Genomic DNA, 12406 nt, shown 5'->3' with positions numbered 1-12406 from the left:
GAAAGTAAATTTTTAAAATGTAACCAACCCACCAGATTCCACATAGCATGATCATATAAATAAATATAAGTTGCCTGGGATTTTCATGGTTGTCCAGTGATTAAAATTCAGCACTTACACTCCAGGGGACGCAGGTTTGATGCCTGGTGGGGGAACTAAGATCTTGCAAGCTGTGTAACATGGCCAAAAATTTTTTTAAAAAGGAAAGAAGTTGCCTTCTTAAAATCACTAAAGCACTAGAAACCATTAAATCTCAACACTATTTCAGCTTATTCAGAAGATAAGGCAAGCTTGCTTGACTTGTTTCTGAGTCCCCTTTGCAGATTTGCTATTATATCTGACATAGACTATATCACATACCATGAGGGAGAGCGGGGAAGGACTGGCCTGAAAAATCAAGAGGACCGTGTTCCAGTCCCGGTTTAGCCTCCAGTTAGTCACTCTAAGCAAGACACTTTGTCAAGGCCTTCATTTCCTCATTAAAAACAAACAAGTTGGACCCAATATTGTCTAAGGTCCTTTCTAGCACTGTGATTCTATGGTATCTTGTGGGTTCATTTCAGAAGACGTAACATTTGTTTACATTAAATCACTTCTGATACACTGATTATCAGAAACTGTCCATATAATGAAGTGTGAATTATTTACTTCTTAACATATTTTTTCAAGCCAGAAACAGTAATTCAACTATCACATTCTGAGATTTTAATCAAAATAAGATGACCAGAATCATAAAACTTAGCATTTACAGCATTAAACCTAGAAATATATATATATAGCTAATAGAACATGAAAGTCAAAAGAATATCTGACAGAGAGAGAGAGAGATTGAGAATTCAGGAAGTATGTTTCATTGACAATTACTCCATAACAACTGTGCACTCAGAATTGGTGGACATAACCTTACAAGCTGGGGGAAAAGACCATCCCAAATGTCAAAACAGAGAGCCAAAATGATTCTGAATTTCCTAAAGTACATTTTGAGGAAGAAAGAATTCTTCCCCATTCCCCCAACCTCCTGTCCCAAAGAGGAGAATTGAAAAATATGCACATCTTTGGTAATATTTTACAGAAAATAAATGCTCAGATAGAAGGACAATATTTAACTTAATACTTATTCTTTAGGGTGTTTTTTATAGCAGACATGTTAATTTCATTTTGAACATGGTATGCCAAATAACCTGAACTTCCAGGAATGAAGTCATGTAGCTCCCCAAGAAATTTCTTCATGGCATCAATTGATATATAACCTACAGAATAGAATATATATGTTGGAAATTCTATCATACTATCTCCTTTTCAAGGTCTTTGATTTATTAGAGCTAAGATTTCCAAAGAATGTTTTTAGAAAAGAAGTAAAAAGAAGAAATACCCATGAGAATATTCTCCATAAAACGTGGTAACTATCGGGGAACACCTTCCTCCCCTCTTCACCACTACCCTTAGCCTTATACTCTTTTTAAAACACCAGATACTTCATTAGCCACTTTGACTACACAGAGTGTGATGTACAGGTTAGGGCTGGAACTTAAAAGTACCTAGACCAAAATAACCTGGACGTGTGTCTGGCTTAGAGTGTAACTGCTTAGAATTCTCTATCCAACTAGCTACTAACAACACAAAAAGGTAGCTCATCTTCCCAAGTAGGGCAAGTGACACCTTCCTGCATTGCTAACACTGAGATAACAGTATTTAATAAAAAATTAAGAGGAAAGCTGATATCACAACTTAGTCAACAAAGGTTGCAGGTGTGAGTAATCCTGATGTCATTAATAATCTGAAATAGATATGAGAATCGAAAAGAAAACCTGAATGGAAAGAGCTTACAGACTCAATGATTTTGAGTAATATTACCTTGATAGCAGTTGCTTATCTGAGTGATAATGTTTTATGTGTAATGTAAATGTTTGTGGTTTATACTAATATTGAAACCTAATTTAAAAGTAAATACCATATGAAAAAAAATTCTGCTAGAGCTCAGAGATGACTGAATCTAGACCACCACCATCAATAGTATATCTATAAAGTTTGATTGTTTATAATAATAGATAATAAATTCAGTTAATAAATTAACTATGAGGCCAATAACATAAAATTCATTACAATCTTTAAAGATATTTTAAACATAACCATTTACTTGAGAAAATGTCTTAAAGCACTATTACTATACTGTATATTGTTCATGGTCCTTGCCTAATGGCTAGATTTCTGTGTAAAATAAACTAGTGCATTAAAATATTAACATTTAATTAACTGCACATACATACTATGTGATGTTTCTAAAGATATGTGGGAGGATAGAAATTTTTAAAATAATTACTATATTAATAAAACTATTCCTGCAAGTTAAAGAAGGATAGGACATTTATGATGTAAAACTGGATTATTGTGGCAGTTTTGAAGTAGTTAGGACTTTAGGCTGAAATTGACAGACACTCAATTTAAACTAGCTTAAATGGAAACTAATGAGAACCTACTGCATAGCACAGAAAACTCTACTCAATGTTCTGTGGTGACCAAAATGGAAGGAAACCCAGAGACGTGGGGCTACACGTCTACACGCAGCCGATTCACTCTGCTATATGTTCTGTGGTGACCAAAATGGAAGGAAACCCAGAGACATGGGGCTACACGTCTACACGCAGCCGATTCACTCTGCTGTATGTTCTGTGGTGACCAAAATGGAAGGAAACCCAGAGACGTGGGGCTACACATCTACACGTAGCCGATTTTCTCTGCTCTACAGCAAGAGACTAAAACAACACTGTGAAACGACTATACGCCAATAAAAGTCAATTTCAAAAATTAAAAAAAACAATAAACCAGCTGAAGGTGAGTTTACTGGAAAGACACTGCCGTATCAACCGAACTATGAGGAAGGCATACACGGTGCTAAGCCTCAGAAATAACTAGCTCTCACAGCCATCTCAATGATCTCCAGTTTTTTCCTATACATATTAATTTAATTTTCTTCTCAACACAAGCCGACTTTCTTTACAGGGTAGAAAACATGGCCACCAGTACCTCTCACGTTTTATATCTTAGAGCTATGGTCACTTGAATAAGAATGACATGACTTGCTGCACTCCATGTCTAGAAATCCAAAGAACTGTGATTGGTCCACCTCAAGGCAAGTATTCATTCCCAAAGCAACTGCTGGAGGTAGGAACTAGCTCGTGTTTTAGAAAATGTAACCCAAAATAATTGGGAAGAAGAAAAGAGAGTTCCTAGGAAAGGCATTCTTGTTGGACAATTCTATATGAGTCTGTGGTAGCCAGCCCCTCAGATGGGCCTGAATGATCCCTATCATCTGGTATTCATGAATTTGTGTAGACTCCTCCCACTTTGTCATTGGGTTGTTCTATGTGACTTGACAGCACTTGGCAGAAGTAATGATACGTCCCTTCTGAGAATAGGATATAGAAAAGACACTGGCTTCTGTCTTTGACACACTCTTTCTCACACTTGCATTTCTCATTCTGAGGAAAGCAAGCTACCATGTTGTGAACAGCCCTTATGGAAGCCCACTTGGTGAGATCTAAGCCTTTTGCCAAAATCCAACAAGAACCCAAAGCCTGCCAACAATCATGTGCATAAGCTTTGAAATGGATTTTCCTGTCCCTGAAATGACTGCAAACTGACAAACTGACTGCAACATTACTAGAGATTATTAGACATAAGTATCCAACTAAGGTTCCCCTCATAGTTCAGTCAGTAAAGAATCTGCCTGCAATGCAAGAGACCTGGGTTCTATTCCTGGGTCGGGAAGATACCCTAGAGAAGGAAACAGCAACCTACTCCAGTATGCCTGCCTGGGAAATCCCATGGACAGAGGAGCCTGGCGGGCTACAGTCCATGGGGTTGCAAGAGTTGGACACGACTTAGCAACTAACTACCACCATCCAACTAAGATGCTCCTGGATTCCTGGTCCTCAGAAACTATGAAGTAATAAGTGTTCACTGTCTTAAGCTGCTAAGTTTTGAAGCAATTTGTTACACAGCAATATATAAATGGAGAAAGGAATGGCAAACCACTTCAGTATTCCTGCCTTGAGAACCCCATGAACAGTATGAAAAGGTAAAAAGATTGGACACTGAAAGATGGACTCCCCAGGTTGGTAGGTGCCCAATATGCTACTGGAGATCAGTGGAGAAATAACTCCAGGAAGAATGAAGAGATGGAGCCAAAGCAAAAACAACACCCAGTTGTGGATGTGACTGGTGATGGAAGCAAAGTCCAATGCTGTAAAGAGCAATATTGCATAGGAACCCGGGACGTTAGGTCCATGAATCAAGGCAAATTGAAAGTGATCAAACAGGAGATGGCAACAGTGAATGTCGAACTTTAGGAATCAGTGAAATAAAATGGACTGGAATGGATGAAATTTAACTCAGATGACCATTATATTTACTACTGTGGGCAAGAATCCCTTAGAAGAAATGGAGTAGCCATCATAGTAAACAAGAGTGCAAAATGCAGTACTTGGATGCAATCTCAAAAAGGACAGAATGATCTCTGTTCATTTCCAAGGCAAACCTTGGAATATCACAGTAATCCCAGTCTATGCCCAGAGCAGTAATGCTGAAGAAGCTGAAGTTGAATGGTTCTATGGAGACCTACAAGACCTCGTAGAACAAACACCCAGAAAAGATGTTCTTTTCATCACAGGGTACTGGAATGCAAAAGTAGGAAGTCAAGAAATACTGGAGTAACAGGCAAATTTGGCCTTGAAGTACAGAATGAAGCAGGGGAAAGGCTAACAGAGTTTCACCAAGAGAATGCACTGGTCATTGCAAACACCCTCTTCAAACAACACAAGAGAAGACTCTACACATGGACATCACCAGATGGTCAACACTGAAATCAGACTGATTATATTCTTTGTAGCCAAAGATGGAGAAGCTCTATACAGCCAGCAAAAACAAGACCAGGAGCTGACTGTGGTTCAGATCATGAACTCTTTATTGCCAAATTCAGACTTAAATTGAAGAAAGTACGGAAAACCAATAGACCATTCAGGTATGAACTAAATCAAATCCCTAACAATTATACAGTGGAAGTGAGAAATAGATTGAAGGGACTAGATCTGATAGACAGAGTGCCTGATTAACTATGGATGGAGGTTCGTGACATTGTATAGGAGACAGGGAGCAAGACCATCACCGAGAAAAAGAAATGCAAAAAAGCAAAATGACTTTCTGAGGAGGCCTTACAAATAGCTGTGAAAAGAAGAGAAGTGAAAGGCAAAGGAGAAAAGGAAAGATATACCCATCTGAATGCAGAGTTCCAAAGAATAGCAAGGAGAGATAAGAAAGCCTTCCTCAGTGATCAGTGCAAAGAAATAGAGGAAAACAGTAGAATGGGAAAGACTAGAAATCTCTTCAAGAAAATTAAGAGATACCAAGGGAACATTTCATGAAAAGAAGGACTCAATAAAGGACAGAAATGGTATAGACCTAAGAGAAGCAGAAGATATTAAGAAGAGGTGGCAAGAATACACAGAAGAACTGAACAAAAAAGATTTTCATGACACAGATAATCACGATGGTGTGATCAGTCACCTAGAGCCAGACATCCTGGGATGTGAAGTCAAGTGGGCCATAGGAAGCATCACTATGAACAAAGCTAGTGGAGGTGATGGAATTCCAGTTGAATTATTTCAAATCCTAAAAGATGATGCTGTGAAAGTGCTGCACTCAATATGCCAGCAAATTTGGAAAATTCAGAAGTGGCCACAGGCCTGGAAAAGGTCAGTTTTCATTCCAATCACAAAGAAAGGCAATGCCAAAGAATGTTCAAACTACCTGACAATTGCACTCATCTCAGACGCTAGTGAAGTAATGCTCAAAATTCTCCAAGCCAGGCTTCAACAGTACGTGACCCGTAAACCTCCAGATGTTCAAGCTGGTTTTAGAAAAAGCAAAGGAACCAGAGATCAAATTGCCAACATCCACTGAATCATCGAAAAAGCAAGAGAGTTCCAGAAAAACATCTATTTCTGCTTTATTGACTATTGCCAAAGCCTTTGACTATGCGGACCATAACAAACTGCGGAAAATTCTGAAAGAGATGGGCATACCAGACCACCTGAGCTGCCTCTTGAGAAATCTGTATGCAGGTCAGGAAGCAACACTTAGAATTGGACATGGAACAACAGACTGGTTCCAAATAGGAAAAGGAGTACGTCAAGGCTGTATATTGGCACCGTGCTTATTTAACTTAAATGCAGAGTATATCATGAGAAACGCTGGGCTGGATAAAGCACAAGCTGGAATCAAGATTGCTGGAAGAAATATGAATCACCTCAGATATGCAGATGACACCACCCTTATGGCAGAAAGCAAAGAAGAACTAAAGATCCTCTTGATGAAAGTGAAGGAGGAGAGTGAAAAAAGTTGGCTTAAAGCTCAACATTCAGAAAATAAAGATCATGGCATTTAGTGCCATCACTTCATGGCCAACAGATGGAGAAACTGGAAACAGTGGCAGATTTTATTTCGGGGGGCTCCAAAATCACTTCAGACAGTGACTGCAGCCATGAAATAAAAAGATGATTACTCCTTGGAATAAAATTATGACCAACCTAGACAGCATATTCAAAATTAGACACATTACTTTGCCAACAAAGGTCTGTCTAGTCAAGGCTATGGTTTTTCCAGTAGTCATGTAAGGATGTGAGAGTTGGACTATAAAGAAAGCTGAGCACTGAAGAATTGATGCTTTTGAACTGTGGTGTTGGAGAAGACCCTTGAGAGTCCCTTGGACTGCAAGGAGATCCAACCAGTCCATCCTAAAGGAGATCAAGCCTGGGTGTTCATTGGAAGGACTGATGTTGAAGCTGAAACTCCAATATTCTGGCCACCTGATGAGAAGAGCTGACTCATTTGAAAAGACCCTGATACTGGGAAAGGTTGAAGGCGAGAGGAGAAGGGGATGACAGAGGATGAGGTGGTTGGATGGCATCACTGACTCAATGGACATGAGTTTGAGTAAACTCTGGGAGTTGGTGATAGACAGGCCTGGCATGCTGCAGTCCATGGGGTCACAAAGAGTTGAACACAACTGCACGACTGAACTGAATTGAACTAAATAGATAACTAATAATGTATCTCTTATAAGTTCCCAAACTTTTAATTATCAGAACTTTTTGGTTTGGGGACTTCCCTGGTGGTTCAGGAGTTAAGACTTCACACTTTAATGCAAGGGGGTCTGGGCTTGAAATTTTCTGCCTGCAAGATATTTATCACTATCAGTTATTCTTTTCCTTTTTAACTGTATGTGCTCAGTTGCTTCAGTCACGTCTGATTCTCCGACCCTGTGGGACCATAGCCCTCCAGGCTCCTCTGTCCATAGGCTTCTCCCACCATGAATACTGGAGTGGGTTGCCATGCCCTCCTCCAGGGGATCTTCCTCACCCAGACATTGAACCGGTGTCTCCTGCATCTCCTGCACTGCAGGCAGATTCTTTGCCACTGAGCCACTGGGAAGCTGAGCCACATATGGAGCTGTTAATCAGAATTTTTTATTATGGTGATAACCAGTGACAGCATACAGAGAGAACTTAACTCCAGTCAAAAGCAAAAAATAAAAAACAGACCCAAAAAACTTTGATATTTTATGGGACACTTGTAACACCTGGATATACTTCTGGTTGTCACAACATGGGAGTCATGTGGTGGGGAGGGGCAGGTTTCTGGCTGGGATGCTACTGGCATCTAATGGGCACTGGCCAGGGTTGCTCTCTACAACAGAGAATTATCTGGCCTAAAATGCCAACAAAGGTCCGTCAAAGTCAAAGCTATGGTTTTTCCAATAGTCATGTATGGTTGTGAGAGTTGGGCCATAAAGAAAGCTGAGTGCCAAAGAATTGATGCTTTTGAACTGTGGTGTTGTAGAAGACTCTTGAGAGTCCCTTGGACAGTAAGAAGATCCAACCAGTATATCCTAAAGGAAATCAGTCATGAATATTCACTGGAAGGACTGATGCTGAAGCTGAAACTCTAATACTTTGGCCACCTGATGAAAAGAACTGACTGATTTGAAAAGACCCTGATGCTGGGAAAGATTGAAGGTGGGAGGAGAAGGGGATGACAGAGGATGAGATGGTTGGATGGCATCACCGACTCAATGGACATGAGTTTGAGTAGGCTCCAGGAGTTGGTGATGGACAGCGAAGCCTGGCGTGCTACAGTCCATGGGGTTGCAAAGAGTCAGACACGACTGAGTGACTGAACTGAAATGAAAATGCCATATATGACAGTTCCAGGACTGAGAAACCCTGTTTTAGGGTATAGCTTCAACTTGTATTTTCTAAAACCAAACATCTAATTAGATTTAAGAGATTTAACATTCACTGAGTTGAACTCAACCCATTTTGAGGAAGAGACAGTAAAGTTATAGTCACAAATATTGATACTGCTGCCTAAATTAGAATACTGCTGCCCTACATTTTCAATTAGATTACCACTGCCCTACATTTTCAATTAACCCAAGCTGATTTTCTCAACAGGAAGTTATTTCTTCCTGTACAGGCAAATGGGCATGATAACAAAGGAAAGGCTGTCACTTTATGTCAAAATTAAAGACAATTAAATTATTTTTAAAATAAAGCTTTCTTACAAGAAAGTACTATTTTTAAATTTAATGCAGTATTAGAAAGAAAAAAATAATTATTCAACTTCACAAATTAAAAAATTAGAAGATTTTACTTTAGTTCTACCAGTAAAATCAATACCAGATTACCACAGGTTAAAATTATACTTTAAAGATAACTAATGATTACTTTTACAGTTTTTAATAACTTTATTTGGCTGCACTGGGTCTTAGTGGTGGCATGTGGGATCTAGTTCTCTGCCTGTGTGCTAAACTGCGTCTGACTCTTCGTGACCCTGTGGACTGTAACCCTCCAGGCTCCTCTGTCCACGGGATTCTCTAGGCAAGAGTGCTAGAGTGGGTTGCCATTTCCTCCTCCAGGAGATCTTCCTGACTGAGGGATCAAACCCATGTCTCTTACATCTCCTGCACTGGCAGGTGGGTTCTTTACCACTAGCGCTACCTGGTAAGCCAGGGATCAAACCCAGGCCCCTTGCATTGGAAGCACTGAGTCTTAACCACTGGTCCACCAGGGACATTCCTATAGTTCTTTTTCAGTTTGTTTTATATAACACTGCCATGTCTTTTTAAACAGTAAGATGGCAATGAGATATAGAACAACATTGTTACGTATCCAAATCTAAGCATTTGTCTTTATTGTATGGCTGATTTTAATATTTATTATTGGTCTTTATGTTATCAAACAGTCAGTAAATCCAAATGAGCAAAAGACATTTAGTATGTGGTGATGGAGCTGCCTGAAGCAAAATCAATACCAATACTATACCATAACCATCCATGGTTTAAGGTACCTACATCTTATCTGAATATTTAGATCTAGGGAAAAATCTAGGCAGCAATCAGCTACTCCCAATCATAGTACTTGAGTACAGCTGACCCTCCAAATAATGTGGGGGTTAAGGATGCCAACTCTTTCAGCAATCAAAAATCCACTTATAATGTATAGCTGGCCCTGGAGATTCAATGTTCACCTTTATCTGTGGTTCTTCATCTGCAAACTCAACCAACTACAGATTATGTAGAACTGTAGCATTTATTATTTAAAAAACCCTCATATAAGTGGACCCTGGAAGTTCAAACACTTGCTATCCAAAGGGAAACTGTACTTCTTCTTAGTTCACTGTCCTTTGCAGTCAACAACTGCTCCTAAGAGTTCCAGAACTGACTTTTTCTACTATCATAGTTGGAATTGAAGTTTTCTTTGGTATCTCCAACACTTAGCCCCAAACTACACATTCAATGTTCTTAATTGCTTTTCTGAAGGCCATTTATATTACTCAAATGAATAGAAGGAAAAAACTAATAAATGGATAGATAAACTTAGTTAGAGGAAGAGTAATATGATAGAAGACATTTAGGAATTTGTAAACTAGTTACAAGTGGTAATTATGACACTGCTAAAAAAGATAAAATGATAAATATACAAATGATTTTATAATGAAACATCCAAAAGTCTACACATTTTAATCGTAGTGTTTTAAAAACAAATTTTTTAAATCCTCTATTTTTAAAATTAACAATGACCCTACTAAATACTACCCACATCAAATTATTCAAATAATATTTCCTACTTCGCCTTACTTAGCACTATTCAAATTTCAATGGCCACTTTTCAACTAGTTCCTTTGTTTGCACCCTCTCAATGTCAGCCTCAATTAATTGTCTTCTTTTTATGCTGGGCACTAGAAAACCTAAATATGGAGTCTGTCAACATCTGGGTGACCCATGAAAGGGCTTCTGGGCACATGTGAGTCTCTTTAAATTATATGTAAAGTTTATGTGTTATGTTTGTATGCATGTATGCTTACGGGAAGGGACCTATATATTTCATCAGATTCTCAAAGAAAACTATATAATTAGGGTTGTTCAAGCAACTAATCCAGTTTCCCTGGTGGCTCAGATGGTAAGAATCTGCCTACTATGCAGGAGACCTGGTCCATGTGTCAGGAAGATCTCCTGGAGAAAGGAATGGCTGCCCACTCCAGTATTCTTGACTGGAGAATGCCACAGACAAAGGAAACTGGGGGCCTACAGTCCAGAGGGCTGCAAAGAGTTGAGCATGACTGAGCAACTAACACTAACATTTTACACAATTAATCTTCCAAATCGGGACACTTAAGAGCAAAAGCTGATGCCAGGACAACAGGCACAAGTCGGAACCGTCTTATGTAAACAAGGATGTGTTTCCACCTTGTCAACAGACCAGCATTTTAACACAGGAAATACAGGGCCTATTTTGGGTCAGTTCTGCAGATTAATTTATTTAAAGTGTGAATGAGGTCTCCTATTAGTGTATATGACAGGGGAGTTATACTTTGTACAAGGTATTCCCTTGTTTCTTCCCTACTTGAGTTGACTCTAAATTTTATTTTAAATTACCTGTTACCATGTTGTTCACTGGATAGTGCTGAAGAGGAAAGTACATCTGCTTTTCTACAACTGGAGTCCTTATAAAATGCTTTTCTGTGCTATAAAATGAAACATATAGAAAGTCATATTTATATTTGTTTTTTGGACTTGTTATACAAATTAGCCCATTATACAGAGTGAAGTAAACCAGAAAGATAAAGACCAATACAGTATACTAATGCATATATATGGAATTTAAAAAGATGGTAACGATAGCCTTATATGCAAAACAGAAAAAGAGACACAGATGTACAGAACAGACTTTTGGACTCTGTGGGAGAAGGCGAGGGTGGGATGTTCTGAGAGAATAGCATTGAAACAAGCATACTATGAAGTGTGAAACAGATCACAAGCCCAGGTTGGATGCATGAGACAAGTGCTCAGGGCTGGTGCACTGGGAAGACCCAGAGGGATGGGATGGGGAGAGAGGCAGGAGGGGTGATCGGGATGAGGAACACATGTAAATCCATGGCTGATTCATGTCAATGTATGGCAAAAACCACTACAATATTGTAAATTAATTAGCCTCCAACTAATAAAAATAAATTTAAAAAAGGAAATTATTCCAGGCAATATGTATAGCAATGTATTGCTCTGTGATAAGATTTCAGTCTTATTGGGTGAAAACATTAACCATGAACTTCTTCTGTGCTTCCAAACAGATGGGGAAACAGTGACAGACTTTATTTTGGGGGGCTCCAAAATCACTGCAGATGGTGACTGCAGCAATAAAATTTAAAAATGCTTGCTCCTTAGAAGAAAAGTTATGACCAACCTAGACAGCATATTCCAAAGCAGAGACATTACTTTGCCAACAAAGGTCCAGTTAGTCAAAGCTATGGTTTTTCCAGTAGTCAAGTATGGATATGAGAGTTGGACTGTAAAGAAAGCTGAGCACCAAAGAATTGATGCTTTTGAACTGTGGTGTTGGAGAACATTCTTTCGAGTCCCTTGGACAGCAAGGAGATCCAACCAGTCCATCCTAAAGGAAATCAATCCTGAATGTTCATTGGAAGGACTGATGCTGAAGCTGAAATTTCAAACTTTGGCCACCTGATGTGAAGAACTGACTGATTTGAAAAAACCCTGATGCAAGGAAAGACTGAAGGAGGGAGGAGAAAGGGACGACAGAGGATGAGATAGTTGGATGGCATCACTGACTCAATGGACAAGAGTTTGAGTAAACTCTGGGAGCTGGTGATGGACAGGGAGGCTTGGCATGCTACAGTCCATGGGGTCGCAGAGTCAGACATGACTGAGTGACTGAACTGAACTGAACAGATATTTTTGGTTTTCTTGACTGCTTCACAAAACAAGTATTTATTGAGTAATAGAGACCCGGTCTTTCCCCCAATATTCTTGAAATCAAAATCATTCAATAAT

At 39.2% G+C, this 12406-nt stretch overlaps 1 protein-coding gene across 1 annotated transcript in view; it reads right to left on the bottom strand.

Annotated features, from left to right (window-relative positions):
- Positions 1-1107: 1107 nt before the first annotated feature.
- The window catches only part of TERB2 (telomere repeat binding bouquet formation protein 2), a 38299-nt gene continuing 27000 nt past the window's right edge, over positions 1108-12406 (bottom strand). The window contains exons 6-7 of the mRNA XM_065940180.1: positions 10994-11082; positions 1108-1250 (exon numbers count right to left, since the gene is read on the bottom strand). Coding sequence (XP_065796252.1) covers positions 1108-1250; positions 10994-11082 — 232 coding nt within the window. The remainder of the gene's footprint in view (positions 1251-10993; positions 11083-12406) is intronic.

This window comes from Muntiacus reevesi, chromosome 7, assembly GCF_963930625.1.
Source record: "Muntiacus reevesi chromosome 7, mMunRee1.1, whole genome shotgun sequence".
NCBI lineage: Eukaryota > Metazoa > Chordata > Mammalia > Artiodactyla > Cervidae > Muntiacus > Muntiacus reevesi.
The sequence above is the reverse complement of the archived record's forward strand: the minus strand, read 5'-3'. Positions and strand labels throughout refer to the sequence as shown.